Source organism: Pleurodeles waltl, chromosome 5 (genome assembly GCF_031143425.1).
Source record: "Pleurodeles waltl isolate 20211129_DDA chromosome 5, aPleWal1.hap1.20221129, whole genome shotgun sequence".
In the NCBI taxonomy this organism is placed as follows: Eukaryota; Metazoa; Chordata; class Amphibia; order Caudata; family Salamandridae; genus Pleurodeles; species Pleurodeles waltl.
Window position 1 is genome coordinate 964,391,046 of NC_090444.1, and position 16,564 is coordinate 964,407,609.

Here is a 16,564-nt window from a genome sequence, read left to right on the forward strand (position 1 = left end):
AGCCATTCCTGGCCCTTGCGGCGATCTCATCCCATGTGGACAGGCCTTTCCAACACGGAAGCGTCCCTTTTAATACTTGTTCCTACCCAAACAAATACAAATTTTAAATTTTGGCACTGGAGATGTCCTGTGATTTGGAGGGGTGCGCCAGGCATGTCCTCATTGTACAGACAGTAAAATACTAAGCCTGTTGCGGGTTTAGTACATGGAGCAGTGGTGCGAACATACCGTGTTTTGTGAATACATAGTAGTGACCCGAGCTTTTTATCTGTGTCACTAGAGGTGAGACATAGTGCCTCACTTGTGTAAAGTTTTGCTTCACTAACCTACATCCTAGCACTAACATTGCGAATGTATGTTGTGAGTGTTTGGGTATGTGGTGAGTATGAGTGAATCAGATTAATGGAGGCCTGCGCAATCCATTTTGGATGCCCGTGGTCTGTCCTTTTGCACAAGATGGAAGTGAGGTTGTCTTCCCTGACAGTGGAAGTGTTTTGGTGACATTCCTGAAGATGGAAGGAGGAGACCAAGACACTGGGGTGAGAAAAGTGTAGACAAGCTCATTTAGAAATTCAACTAATTCTTTTGCTGACAGAAGCTGTTGAATAGTGTTACTGACACTGCAGTTTAATAGGTAGTGGGGTGAATGGTGGGTGTGTGTCTCTTTTCTTTAAGGTGAAAGAGACGCCTTAATTGAGCGCAGCTCTTAGACTTTTCCCTGGTCACTGTTTGGTGTGGTCTATCGGCAGCCAGGTGCAGAAAGGTCAGACCTCTTTCTGCCTCTGATGTGCACCCTCTACACAAAGGGTGTGTCTGGAAAGCAGTCTGCAGAAGACACTTGAACCAAAGTTGTTTCTGAAAGTACAAGCAGTAGATCCTAGTAAAAAATCGTAATATGTTTTGGGAAGGGTACTGAAGGGTACCCACCAACTTCAAGGAATCATCACAATGCTTGTAAAGGTGAACCCTTAAAGTCACTAAATTAGTCTGAGCTCAAACTCCTGTTAGTTATGGTTTAGGGCAATGTGTAAAGTATTTATACAATACAAAAACAGTATTAATTCCCAAGCCTAATTAGAAACAGAGTAAAATTTTACTTCAGACTCATGCTCTGCCTGGAAGAGGGTGAGCAAGCGAGAAACAGACAACCAGAGAGAAGTGCCAGCCCATTAACGGACTGAAAAGGACTGAGTTAAAAAGAGTGTGTGCAAACTCAAGAGTATGTTGGGAATCTCCGAGACTAATCAAGCTAGTACCAGAGCTGGAGATGGAACCAAGTGGACCATAAGGGAATAGGGGCCACGATGAAGAGCGAGAAGAGGCAACCGACCTACTTTTGCACTACACATGACATTAAATTGCTTCATGAACACTTTTTGGTGCATTTCCTTATGTGTAATATTTAGTTCTACAGTGCACTTCATGAAAGTCAACCTCTTAAGGGGACAATTGTTTATTATACTAGCCTGAGCACTACCACACTCCGAGAAGCCTGTGACTGCTTCCCATTGCTGCCACTGAAAGTTAAGTTATGAAGGTGGTTGTTATTGGTGTAGTTTGCACAGTCTTAGTAGGGTGGAACCCCGAATACCAGAGGCAAAAGACCTCAAACTCCACAGCATAGGCCCAGTAGCTCCTGCTTGCCATGTGGCCCTACCAAACATGATCTGACCGTTTCTTTCTCAAACTCAGGAGGAGAAGGGTGTGTCTAAGAAAGAAAATGGGTGAAAGTTTACTTTATTCTACTGGATGGGATATTAGGACCCATTGTAGACATCCTTCACAGCACACCTCCTCATTTGCGACGAACAAGCTAACAGCTTGTAGTCCCACCATCATGAGAGATTTCCACATTATGTCACACAGTTCCAGAAGAGATAGACTAATCAGTGGCTGATGGACCACCGTCAATCAAAGCAAGAGAAACTGACAGTGCCTGTTAACCCCTTTGCTGCTAGGCTCTTCTGGTTGCTGGGATATATAGGGTTTGTATGTTTTCCAAGAACCCATGGTACATGGAGTAAATAACTGAGCTCACCATACAATGTTTTTTTACTGAGTACGAAGTATAGACCAATTCTTATACTGAAATGGGCACAGGATATCGAGTTTAGGAGCAGTGGTTATTTATACATCTGTGAATTTGTAGGTACTCGTACTAGCATATGATTTATAGGGTATTTTTCAAAATGCCATGTTTCTTATACACTGGCTTACATTTGAAAGGCACAAATGCAGTGCAATCCAGTTGGTAATAACAAATGTTCTACTATTCTATGCTCCTATAAGTCTCCTGATAAAAATGGTACCTCACTTGTGTGTGTAGACCTAGTGCCCGCAGCAGGAAGAGACCCAAAATGCAAAATTAACGCAGCACATTTTTCCACCAACAACTGACCCTCTTTTTCCAATGTGGGTAGCTCCAGATTTTGGACTCTAGCCCAGCCAGCACCTAGGGAAACCGAGCCAACTTTAACATTTTTGAAAACTAGACACCTAGGGGTATCCAGGGTGGGCTGACTTGCATGGCTCTCACTACATTGTTTTACCCAGAATCCCTTGCAAACCTCAAACTTTGACTACAAAAACAAATTTCCTCACATTTCTGTGATGGAAAGTTCTGAAATCTGGGGGAGCCACAAAATTCCCTCCACCTGGCATTTCGCCTAGTCTGCCGATAAAAATGGTTCTCACTTGTGTGGGAAGACCTAGGGCCCGCGACAGAAAATGGCCCAAAACGCTACATGGCTGCAGCACATTTTTCCACCAAAAAGAACTCTCTTTTCCCCGATTTGGGTAGCTCTAGGTTTTGGACCCTAGCTCAGCTGGCACCTAGGAAAACCTAGCAAACCTTAACATTTTTGAAAAACAGACACCTAGGGGTATCCAGGGTAGGCTGACCTCCTTGGCTCCCACTATATTTTTGTACCCAGAATCCCTTGCAAACCTCAAACTTCGACTGAAAACACAAATTTTCCTTCCATTTCTCTGATGCGAACTTCTTCAATCCTCAGGAATCCACAAAGTTCCTGCCACCCAGCATTGCTTCACCCGTGCCACTAAAAATGCAGCCCTACTTGTGTGGATGGGCCTAGTGTCGCAACAGGAACAGATCCAAACCAAGGACAACAGGAGCCCTTGAGTGGAGACTCATATTGACCACAGCTGGATCCGTTCTTGTCGCTGGCACTAGCCCCAACTAAACAAGTGGGACAGAGTTTTTATCGGCACAGGTGGAGCAATGTAGGGTGGTAGGAATTTTGTGGATTCCTGCAGTTTCCACCACAGAAATGTAGGAAAAATGCAAATTTGGAGGTTTGCAAGGCATTGTGGGTAAGAAAATGGTGTGGTGTGCATGTTAAGCACACCACCATGGACTCCCCCAGATGTCTAGCTTTCAGAAATTTTTGGGTCTGGTAGGTTTTTCCAGGTGGCAGCCTACTGTAGGAAGCTGGCTCTGTGTATACTATATCAAAGTGAGATATAGTGTGCGCAGAGTCAAGGGGTTCCCCAGAGGCTTAACAGAGGCTAAAGTAGATAATACTAATACTCTCTTTGAGAGGGTAGTGCAAAGCATTTGTTGTACACACACAGAAAACAGAAGAAGCACACACTCAATGACTTAACTCCAGACCAATGGTTTTTATATTGCAAAAATATATATTCTTAATTTATTTTTAGAACCACAAGATTCAAGTTGCAGGTAAGTACCTTAAAAGTTTCATATTTCACACAGGTATCAACAGGTCTTTGTTTCGAAACAGGTAGGTAATACAGTTTTGGACACAGTGCGTTTTTCAAACAGTTCCTGGGGGGAAAGAAAAGTTAGATCTGTTTACAGGTAAGTACAACACTTACAGTCTAAATCTCTGGGTTTTAGGAAGTCCACCGGTTGGGGTTCAAGTTAACCCCAAACACCCACCACCAGCAACACGGGGCCAGCCGGATACAGAGGTAAAGGTTGAGCAAATTTAAATTGGGCTCCTATAGAGACAGGACTACTCGGAATCCGGTCAGCCAGCAGGTAAGTACCCGCGACTCGGAGGGTAGACCGGGGGGATTAGAGAGCACTGGAGGGGCCACAAGTAGTCACCAAACACACACCTTCAGCGGCACAGGGGCGGCCAGGTGCAGGGTGCAAACAGAGCATCGGGTTTCTAATGCTGGTCTATGAAGAGACCCCAGGGTCACTCAGAGCCTGTAGGCGAGGTCCGGGGGAAGTGTCTCTTGCACACCACTGGTCGGACAGGGAGGAGGGCCGCCTGCTGAACGATGAGGCACCGGGGGTCAGTTTCTCCAAGGCCAGGGGGCTGCAGCTACAGAGTGTTTTTCAGGCGTTGAAAATCTTCGTCTGGAGCTCGGGGTCAGGGGGAACCTCCGGGTTCTCTCTGCAGGCGTCGTCGTGGAAGGGTAGAGCACTTGCTCACAATCACCTGGGGACCCTTTCTTGCTGGGTAGACCACCTGGACACGGGCCATGGGCGTCGGGTGCACAGGGGTCAGGATTCACACATCTGGAGTGAGGTGGGAGTCCTTAGTTGTAGGTTTCTTCAGACAGAGCTGCTGTCCTCTGGAGTTCTTGGTCCTTTTGGGTGCAGGGCAGACTTCTGGAGTTGGCAGAGGTCTCTGGGCCCGCTGGCTGCGTCACTGGTTTTTTTGCAAGGTCTTTGAAGCAGAGAGACAAGCCGGTAGTGCTGGGGCCAAAGCAATTTATCGTATTCCTTCTTCTCTGCTGGGGTTTTCAGCTTAGCAGTCCTTCTTCTTCTTGTAGGTCAACAGGAATCTGGTGAGCTGGGTTCAGGGAGGCCCTTAAATCGTAGATTTAGGGGGTGTGTTATGGTCTAGGGGCAGTAGCCAATGACTACTGTCCCTGAGGGTGGCTACACCCTCCTTGTGTCCATTCCCTTTGGGGAGGGGGGCACATTCCAATCCCTATTGGTCCCTGTCCTCCAAACCAAGATGAAGTATTCTGCAGGGAGGGGTCACCTCTGCTCTGGACACCTTAGAGGTGGTCCTGGCTGGGGTGGTCACTGCTTCCTGTTTTCCCTAATTTTCCTGCCGGACTTGTAGCCAAAAGTGGGGCTTTGTCCGGGGGGCGAGCATCCCCACTAGCTGGAGTGCCCTAGGGCATTGTAACCTGAGGCATGAGCCTTTGAGGCTCACTGCCAGGTGTTAAAGTTCCTGCAGAGGGAGGTGTGAAGCACCTCCACCTAGGGCCAGCTTTGTTTCTGACCACAGAGTGCACAAACACTCATCCCATTTGGTCAGAAACTTGTCCGAAAGTGGCAGGCTGGCACAGACCGTCCAGTCCTACACTAGCAGTTGGGCTAACATACAGGGGGCATCTCTAAGATGCCCTCTGTGTGCATTTTTTCAATAAATCCCACACTGGCATCAGTGTGGGTTTATTGCGCTGAGATGTTTGATACCAAACTTCCCAGTATTCAGTGAAGCCATTATGGAGCTATGGAGTTCGTAATGACAAACTCCCAGACCATATACTCAATATGGCTACACTGCAATTACAATGTCTAAGAATGGACTTAGACACTGTAGGGGCATATTGCTCATGCAGCTATGCCCTCACCTGTGGTATAGTGCACCCTGCCTTAGGGCTGTAAGGTCTGCTAGAGTGGTGATTTAGCTATGCCACAGGCAGTGGTTTGTGGGCATGGCACCCTAAGAGGGATGCCATGTCGACTTTGCCTTTTTCTCCCCACCAGCACACACAATCTGCAAGGCAGTGTACATGGGCTGAGTGAGGGGTCCCCTAGGGTGGCATAATGCGGGTTGCAGCCCTGGGACACCTTCCCTGGTCACAGGGCCCTTGGTACCATGGGTACCTTTTACAAGGGACTTAACTGTGTGCCAGGGCTGTGCCAAATGTGGAAACAAAGGTACAGTTTTAGGGAAAGAACACTGGTGCTGGGGCCTGATTAGCAGGGTCCTAGCACACTTTCAATCGAAGTTGGTATCAACACTAGGCAAAAAGTGGGGGGTAACCATGCCAACAGTGGCACTTTCCTACACCTACCCAATCTCAAAAAAGTGTGGCCGTTCACGATTGCAAATGGGACTATATTGGGAGTTAGCCAAGCTCTCTTGTCCCATATGTAAAATCAACACCCAAAAGTCAAATGTCCTCTTGCTTGCCTTTGGGCTGAGATGTTTTAGTCTGCAGGAGGAGCAGAAAGACTGCTTCCCCTTCAGTTGGGGTGGGGCATAACCATGCCCATGGTGGAGGGCAGCCCCAACCCCTCTGTGTTCTTTTTAGTTCCCTGGCATCTAGTGGGCTGTCTGCCCCCCTGTGGGGCAGATTGGGGGCTACTGCCTTTTCTGCCCCCCAAGGGGAAGAAAGACCGTAGTCCCCATATATTTGGGGTGGGGGCATGCCATGCCCATTGTGGGCAGCCTCCACCCCTCTTTTATAAAAAATAGAAATTCCCTGGTGTCTAGTGGGCTTTCTGCTCCCCCCAGCTTTGCCCCCTTCTGCCCCCCAGTGGAAATGAAGGGGAGACAGAATGACTGAATTAGGGAAAGAAATATTCAGGAGGTGAGCAAAAGCCCTTGCCCAAGGGGTTGCTCCCCCCTACCTGGTGTCTAGTGGTGGATCCCTGCTTGGGGATCGCCCTCCTGTGGCGATCACCAAGCTGAGATCCACTAGGGAAAGGTACCATTCATTGGAAAGAGGAGATTCTCCCCTTCCCAACGGTACCATTTGCACTTAAATCCCATGCTGGGGGGTGGGGCTGAGATACGCCATCGAGCACAATGGAACTGAAAGTAAATGAGCCAATCTAAACATTTTACTTTCATTTTTCCTGTAATGATGGATCGGACCGTCATTACACAGTGGGGATATTTTCAGCCTTAGTTCCTGAGGAAGCTCTTACCCAGCAACCAAGGCTGAAAATGTTAAATGGAAATCCCTCTGGTGCCCGGACCAGAGGGATTTTCTTTGCGTGTGCGGAGGACGGAACAGTTCCATCATCAACACATGCCCTTTGTGGCTGAGGACAAAACCGTTTAGCCCTCAGCACGACAGCCCTCATGCTAAACTCCTCAGTAAGCAGATCCAAAGATTGGGATTTCATGGGCCTTAAGCAAGCCTGCTGTTCAGATTTCAAGGAACCTGGTCTTAAGCCTGCTTCCACAATTGCATGTTGAGCAGCTTAGGAAATAAATAGGTCCAACAGCATTAGTAACATAAGCAAAAGCCTACACCACCATAGAAGATATCACAAATTTGTAATTCTAGGCACTGATGCTAGAGCTTATGCCTTCATTACCGCAGACTTAAAATGGACCGATGATAGAGGTCATAGCTGACCCAAAAGACAACATTGTCTACTTGCCATAGCTGAGCATAAAACCAATGGCATTCACATCATGTTGCCTTTGCACTGCAAGATGTGAAAAGAATGAAGCAGCTTGATGATTTCCTTGCCTGTTTCTACTTCCACCCCTTGAAGGTGAACCACTGAAAATGTTTACATGCCAATAGACAAGCAGAATGGCATTTCATGTTTGTATTTTTTAAATCCAAACAGAATATCTCATTTTGCATTCCATATTCCCCTCCTCCCCTCCTCCCCCCAAATTCTTTGGAATTCCTTTCCTGCAAATTCCTACTTACTTGCCAGTATCTCAAGGGATAAAAACAAAAAAAAGTGGCAAAGGTAAAACAATGAAAAAAGAACCAAAATAGACCCACTAGACATAGAAGGGAAGAACTATTTTTGTCCACAAAAGCCTGACAAGGCAATAACATGAGTTCCCAAACACCACAGAACAGTTGTTCTTGTCTTTTGTATTCTGTGGACCCCCGTGTAACTATTAATGGAATAAAGGAACCCCACTGAATCACTATTGGAACCTCTGTCCCCCACTAAGGGCTATATGTACGAACACATTTTCCCATAGACATAGAATAGGTAAAACCCTTTGCTACATCTGGCCCCAAGTCTCTTCTGCAATCTGGGAACCCAGGCCTAAGCAATTTTGATTATTTGAACCACACAACAATACACAAAAATACAGAAACAAGAATTGATCAAACTAATACACAAGTGAAGAAATATTTTATTTAATTCACAAATATAAATAAATCAATGTTTTAATGGGAAGGTTGGAACTTTTCTAAATTCAATTGAGATCATTCATGACCATACTATGTTCTGTTTGATGCACTTGCACTGCTCGCACAAATCAATATGAGGATACCAATATGAATTTTAGCCTTCAATTTCAAATTCCATAACACATTTACAGAATGTTTTGAAATGTTACATAAAAAAATTAATTTATTTATTTATATTCACCCTATTAATCTGTTATTATTTAATTTTTTAAGCAGTCGCAGACTCCCTAAGTAGGAGTTGCGGACCACAGGTGTCCACGGATCACAGCTTAAAAACCGCTGCCCCAGAAGTTAAAAAAGCACACCAGCGCGGTTATCAGTGTCTTTTTCTGGCAGTGGCATATATGTGTCAACTGTGGACTGGAGGCGGCTGCATAAACAGTACTAGAGGGGGGAAAGGCATGGGTATTAACAATAACAAACACTAATGCCTCAAGATAGTGTTGTAAAAGATACAATAATATAGAAAACATAAAATGTTGCAGAGATTTATGATAAAAATCTAGAATACTGGAGAAAATACTCACGTAGTGATAATTTGCGTGATATTTGTAATTAGCCTTTTGCAAAACATCAAGCCACTAAATTAAAGTCACTGCCAGGCAAGTTGCACATAGGAAAAGAGAGTTACGAACTGGATTTAAACATTTCAAAAGCAAACGAAGAAACTGGTAAACTGACCTTGTACAGAAAGTAAATCCGATATCAAACTTACCAAAATTTAAAAATACCAGCTTTGCCTGGATAGCAGGACACACTTTCACAAGTACTGGAATGGCAATGTAGAGTCCCAGCAACGAGACTAGCACCATTCGTAATCGAAACCAGAGGCCATAGCGCCTTAAAAGGGAAAACAAAGAAAAACATGTCACAAAAGTAATACTGAGCACTTTTAGACCGAGGCATTAGCACAATCGTTCATCATTCTTACGTAATTACATTTTCTATTTTTGTCTCACTCCCTCCGTTTCAAAATAGGAGAGAACAGTGGTACTGAGTGAAAAATGTCAGAAACATTGGCAAATACAGAAGACATAAGTGCAATGCTCCAGTGAACTAATAGACTGTTTTAATCCATACCCAGTAATGTGGTATGTAGGAGATAAGGCCATTTTGAGTTAACTACGGTGATCCATTCAGATAAACCCCTAAATCTCTGCAGTCAGCTGAGGTGCCCACTGGTTGGTGGTTGTTAGGAAATTCAACAGTGACAGACAGAGAAGATGGGTTCAGGAGGTCCCTGGGACCACAGGAGAATAACATATGTTTGGCCTCAGTGCACTACAACTTTGTAAACGTTTCTAGGCAAAGATGGGGAGTTTAGGATTAAAACAGCAGGGATTAGTAAACTAATTTCATAGGGACAGTGTTAGAAATCACTATCTTGGCCTACGCTAGAAGCAGGAGAACCAAATTCCAATCTCTGTAGCAAGGGGGCACGATATAACCTAGGATACCCTGGAACAGTGTACTTAAGAACAGAACCACAGTGGGATACAGAAAAGTAACCAGAAAATAGCTAGGTTTTTAGTGGTTTACGGAATATGAAGTTTGGGTGAGCTTCTCAGGCAGAGTGGGGCAGAATTCCACTTGCATTTACACACATTCATGAGTACACAGATTTATAAGGCCGTCTAGCTCTTGCATTAAAATAGGTTAGGGAAAGAAGTGAAAAAAAATCTTATAATTGTACTCTTATACATTGTTTGCAGATGCCCCATGGCCACCACATCCACCTTTCACTCTTCATAAACATCATAAAGCTGCATCAAGTGCCTCTGAAAGTTGCTGGTCAAAATGGATGGATGATCTCTGTGGTTGAGGTGGGCGAGCCACTGAAAGCTCAATCCAGATGCCTGGCTCTGGCTGAGCTTGAGGTCCTCTGGGAATCTCGAGCCCAAATCAAGTCAAGCTCTCACAGGAGGCCACATGGTTTAGTGGCTACAGATACCAACTATGTAAAGTGGGGAACCAGAGTCAAATCTCTGCAAATCTCACTATGCCAAAATAACTGGATTACTTAGTCTGTGTCTGCTGTCAAGCACTCTTATGTCATTGGGTAAGGCTTATGGCATAGAAAACCGCCAAACATAAAATATGGATTCTGCCTGTCACCCACACTCTCATCTCAACCCTCAAGATTGAAGTCAAAAGTTTTAACCTTTGATCTGAGCTTCAGATATCGAACTAGTGACTGAATTGCAGAGTACAAAACTGGTAAACCCGTGATCAATCTCAGCTTCCTTGCATGGCCAAATTGTGTGATCCTAGACAAGCTTCCTATAAGCTCATTATCATACCTGAGAGCCCATTCAAATGGGTGATTTCAGGTGTGCAGTCCAAAAACCTCTCTTGTATGATTTACAGTCTCTAGAAATGCCCCATCTAGAACATGAATCTAAGCCACATAAAGGGTACACACTACAAATGACTTACCTCTTACTTGAGAATTTTCCTCAGGGAGGGGGCAGAAATATTTCTCAGTTCAAGTTTAAAAACTCCCATTTTTCAAAAATATTCCCAGTGCGGTGACATAATCTGATGTTCCAAAGCAAGGAAGTAGCCAGAAACTCAAAATACCACCCCGCCTCTTTGAACTAAAGCTCTGATGACACCAAGCAAGAGAAACAAGTGAGCCCGACTCTCCCCAGAATAGTCCCCTAATCTTTTCCATTCAAGAATCTATCCATTCATCCTTTAACCCTAACATCTATTCGCTGAAATGCACCATTTCACCTTTATATTCTGCATCCATTCATTCTTTTATCCATCAGTCTTTCACCGTTCCATTAATCTATTCATCATTTCACCAATCCATTCTTTCACCAATTCACTCATCCCCACATCCTTTCACTGATTCACCCGCTCACTCATCCTTTCATCTACCCATGCATCCTTTCACCCATCCACTTTTTTACCCATTCTTTCACTCATCTATTCATTCTTTCGCCCATCCACCCTTTCATGCATCCTTTGACCCATCCACATTTCACCCATTCTTTTACCCACCACCCATGCAACCTTCCACCCATCCCTTTTAGGGTCTGGCGCTTAAGATCGAGTGCACAAGCGCTCCGTCCCTGTTGTGATCTCTCTTTGGGCTTTTAACCACGCCCATTTCATGCCTGTCACTTTCATTGCTTCGTGGGCTTGCCTTTTAAAATCCGCTTGATTTCATTAGTGAAAGGCATGCATACGTCATGCCTTTTCGGTGTTTGGCCCTCCTCGCACTGGCCAGCTTCTGAAAACATACGAGGCTCCATGTTTTCAGCCTGGTTTCTGCACTAGTTTATCTTTTTATTTTCCACACAGCGCAATCGATTTTTTTGGTTTTCAATTTCAGCGCGATCGTGCTGGGTTTTACATAGCGCAATCGCGCTCGTTTTTTTCTTTCAATTTATGTGGCAAGAAAAGTCTGGGTAGGAGTTTACAACACTAATAACTCTAACTCGAGCAAATGCGAGACCTCTTGCATTTCAAATGCTTGTTTTCTACTTATTAACGCTGAAAATGCTGTAATCATGTGAACTATCGCACAGGGAAACTTCAGCTGTATTTTCGCGGTCCTGCGTCATTAAGAGTTTGTAAGAAACATAAAAGCTACTTTGCACGCATTTTGTAACTGAAAGGCCCATCTACACCGACATAAAACAGTGTCTTTCTGCAAGTTGTTGTTAACATGATAGCCACTGTGGCAGCTTCGCATTGAGAAAGAGGAACCGTTCAGGGCCACATGTACGAATATTAGGTTTTGCGACTCACAAATTGCAAATCGCAAAAACCTGATGTACAACAGTGTCAATGACACTGTTTGCAATTCCCAATGGGTTACAAATGACCTACCTCATAAATATTTATGAGGTAGGTTGCAATTTGCGGCCCCATTGGGAATGGCGCCCTCACACGGATGGTGGCCTGCTGCGGACAGCAGACCACCATGTCTGTGACTGCTTTTAAACAAAGCAGTTTGTTTTGTTTTTTAAATGCAGCCCGTTTTCCTTTAAGGAAAATGGGATGCATTTCAAAAACGAAAATGATGTTTTCTTTTTATTTTTTCAGAGCAGACAGTGGTCCGTGCTCTGAAAAAATATTTTCGCTCCAATTCACAAAGGGGAAGTGGTCCAATGAGACCCCTTCCCGTTTGCGAATTGGTTAGCACCAATTTGAAATTGGTGCTAACTGCGATTATTTTGTGACCACATTCACAGTCACAAAACAATCCCACATTGCACTGCAACTTCGCAATTAGGAAGGGAACGCCCCTTCCTAATTGTGACTCGCAAACCCATTTTGTGATTCGGGTAATAGATTACCGAATCGCAAAATAGGGTCTGTACATACCAAAATGTTTTTTTCCTGTCGCAAACGGCCCGATTCTGCAAATTGTGCCGTTTGCGACAAGAAAAATGGTACGTACATCTGGCCCTCAGTGAACAAGGAAAAGTGCAGGAACATCACAATCAAAAGTTGCTCCTGTAATTATGCCGATGCTGCCAATTCACGAAAAGAACAGAACTAATACATGATACACCGTATCTGTGTTTCAGAGGAGTTTGGCGCAAGTATTCAAGGACTGATGACAAGAATGAATCAAGTTGAAACGTATTGGGTCTCCGTTTCCGAGGCACTGGTTCATTCAAGGGACGGCTACAGGGGTTACTGAACTTTAGGAAGCATTTTGCAGTGCCCTGTTGCAGGTTTTGGTCACAATGCCAACGAGTACATGTATTTCTCAACAGAAACTCAAGAATGGTATGTGGTTGAACCGGATTTTCAAGCGTTGACCTTTACTATCCACCGACTGTGACTGCAACGACTGCACTCTTGTGGGCTGTCAATTCATGAGCAAGACAGAATACATAAAGTTAAATTAAACGTCCCGAATGTGCAATGATTCTTAATGCGGACTTGATGGGGACACTTTGCCAGCCAAGTGTCCTATGAGCAGACATGATACACTTATCTGCAGGGTGGGGGGTATGATGACAGGGCAACAAGACAGGCGTTAGTTGTTGACTGTGGTAACTTGCCATGGATCTCGTCAGGAGGCCACTGCAGCTTGCACCACACATTGTCCCTGCAATGCTGTGCATGCTATTAGCAACACGACTTCTAACCATCACACTCCTGCAAGTGTGACAATACGGACTATTCCAGGCCCCCAAAGCTATAAGAATGGTTTGGGGGGCAGGTAATAGTCATTTTTGATGTATATTGCATTAATAAATAACTGCTGTCGTGGTCGTCTCTAAATTAGCCAGATAGTGCCACCTTGTAGCAGACTGTCACAAGCACCGGTGTTGACAATTAAGTGCTGGTGCCCACACCAGAAACAACCAGATCAAATTAAACAATGACTGAGGGTATATGTATCTGCTTCACACTTTTAGGACTCCTGACTCCATTACGGATCTGAGACCTCAGAGGTCCCTGCTCACTGTATTCTGGTCTCTCAAATGATGGCAGTGCATACTCCCTGAACCAGCGGCATCCGCATAAGAGTGGGGGTGTCAAGCTCTTTTAAAAGCAGTTAGTTGCGTGAATTTTTAAAAGCGGGAGGTGTTGTATGTTACAAAAGGCAGTACTAAGGAAAACATACCATCCCCCACTGATGACGACATTAATCCTGGCGATGCACAATGTGATGGATTCCCAACTCCCAGAAATGGTCTGCAGTAGTACGGCGAGAGCTAATCTTAAACATTAAATACTAGTTGTATGAGTAATCTGAAAAAGAAGTGTCAGATGCAAAGACAACGTGACTGACTGTTAAAACAAGCTTCGAATGGCAGCGGCAGAACCCACTGCAAGCCGCAATGCAGAAGACAATGGAAAGCAGAAACTGGTTGTTCCATGGATGACTCTGTCCCTGTTGTAATCTCTCTTTGGGCTTGTAACCACACTCATGTCATGCCTGTCACTTTCATTGGTTCGTGGGCTTGCCTTTTAAAATCCGCTTGCTTTCATTTGTGAAAGGCATGCATATGTCATGGCTTTTCCGGTGTTAAGCCCTCCTCGAGCGCACCGGCCAACTACTGAAAACTTACGAGGCTCGATGTTTTCAGCCTGGTTTCTGCACTACATTATTTTTTTTATTTTCAACGCAGCGCGATTGCGTTGGGTTTTACATAGCGCGATCGCGTTGCGTTTTATATAGCGTAATCGCACTTATGTTTTTTCTTTCAATTTGTGTGGCAAGAAAAGTCCGGTTAGGAGTTTACAACACTAATAGCTCAAACTCGAGCAAATGCGAGACCCATTGCATTGCAAATGCTTTTTTTTTTCCTGTCAGTCACAATTAAATTCTGCAGACTGCTACATACAGGATGGGGCAACTGGTAAGCCTACGCCGAGTTCAGCCACAGGCTAACTTAATGGAGGACAACAGACATTCAGCTCTTTCACAAGGAGCACAAACACCCTCAAAATAGTTCCCTTCAGTGTCAGGGACTACAGTGGCAAAGTGTACTTTCTGTAGCCAATACAAATATTTTTGCTTTTAGTATTTTTATGTGTTTATACTGGTGTGGGCCTGGCTGCTCCACCAACAATAAAAACTTGCAAAAAAACATATCAAAACAAAACAAATACTGACAAAGCCATAAAGTTGGCAGCCAAAGACAGACCTATTGGCTTTGGCACTGCATGTGCAAAGTAGCAAAATACTTACCATACAGGGTAAGTGGATTACTTTGACAACACTCCACGAAAGCACGTTGTGTTTTTTTTTTTTTTTAAACTTTCCTCTATTCTAAAGTCTACACAACTCAAAACATGGCCACATCACGTTTCCTGGACACAGTGGTGAGTCAATTATTTGTTTTAATTCATGATCTCTATCTTGATCTCACACGTTCTCGCGACCATTTTGAGGAGAACCGATGTAATTCAGGTCTTTTACCTCTGATGACCTGGAGCCTGACCTACACATTACTGAAAACTGCACGCCAAGAACACTCTTACAGAACTTGAATCTCGAGGCAGTGAAGCAAGCAGTCCAAAGGTTCTCAGTGAGGTAGTGTATGAGGTAGAAACTCCAAACACAACTTTCACTCAACAGAGCCCAATAATGGCTGTTCAGAGTATTGCATTAGCATCGGTAATACGGAAAAGTACTTTATTACACCAGCTAAGGAATACAACACTGCATTATCAAGGAAGGTGTGCAGGTAAGATAATGGCGATCCTTTAAGGTAAATTACTGGTACAGACTCACAATGGGAAGCGTGAGCTGGTTTTTGTGTCTAAGCCCCACAGGCCAGTCTCTTAACAGTACCAGATTTCTTAGTGGTTTGAAATTAGGCCCAATAGTGGCCCCAAGTCTCATAGCCAATCCCAGTGTATCTCAGTGGCAGTGCTCAGTGAGTGTTTACCTTTTTTGCTGCAGTGGGTCCCCAGTGCAATGTCATCTCGGATGTGTTGCTTGCGTCTCGCCCTGCCTTTCCTCTTGGCGCTGCTGGGGGCAAATTCCACATAAGTTCAGCAAAGGCAAGTAATAACAGCCCTGGATCTCAAGGGTTCCCCTGCTACTCTACAGAGTGCCAACTCTTCATTCAGTAAGAAACCTCGGATCCATCTGAGGAAGTTTCAAGCTCTCGCTCATCGATTTCCAGACAGGGAATGTTGATTCCATTGCCGCTGTCTTGGAACTGGTTTGAAAAAGTTCCCTCAGTACATGCATCCCCGTCTCCTGATCAGTTTTTGTCTTCAATCGACAACAGCACAACGAGTGAAACCCTCACACCGGCCTGCCATCAGCCGCGCGAAGTAGCATGTCTGGCAAAGACAAAAGGCTTGTCCTCACAGAACGGTTCAACCTGCACTTGCAAAGGAGACTACTACCTCCAATTCCTGACACCTTCTATCTATTCTAATAGGAGGGTTCACGAAGAAAGAATCAAGCAGGCCAATGCTGAAATATCACTGATACATTTCTAAAGGAAGCCCTATCGACATCCACTCACACCTTCACAAAAGCTCCAGAAATGTCTGCAATGCACTCTGTTCGTTTGGAAGGCAATTGCCCAGCCTTCATCTTGTGCCATGCTTCACGAGGGGAAATCCAAAATGAATGCCACTAGGCTCATAACTCTCGCAGCCATACAGATTCATACCAAGCTCCTGATACTCCTTGCACACGTACCAGACACAAAAAATATCAGCAAAGAGCCTGGCCTTGGTGCTTTAGCAGAACGTTTGAAAACTAGGTTGCCAGGCTTCTCACACTCTCTACCTGGGGCTGGATAATGACATGAATGGTACTAGAGATTCAAAAACATAATGCTGCCAGCACCGCCAACTGCCTACCAACCAGTACACTTGGTGAACCCCTCCAAACCACAGAGCCCTGCACCTGGTCATCAGTACATTTGCATATACTAGACCTAAAGGGGCACACACGATTGCAGCAAACGCCGGACCAAGA

The 16,564-nt window shown here is 44.8% G+C and overlaps 1 protein-coding gene across 5 annotated transcripts in view; it reads right to left on the reverse strand.

Moving 5' to 3' along the window:
• The window catches only part of ABHD12 (abhydrolase domain containing 12, lysophospholipase), a 497,414-nt gene that overhangs the window by 203,484 nt on the left and 277,366 nt on the right, over positions 1-16,564 (reverse strand). For all 5 annotated transcript variants that reach the window (XM_069235085.1, XM_069235086.1, XM_069235087.1 and 2 more), the window contains one exon: positions 8,855-8,979. In XM_069235085.1, coding sequence (XP_069091186.1) covers positions 8,855-8,979 — 125 coding nt within the window. The remainder of the gene's footprint in view (positions 1-8,854; positions 8,980-16,564) is intronic.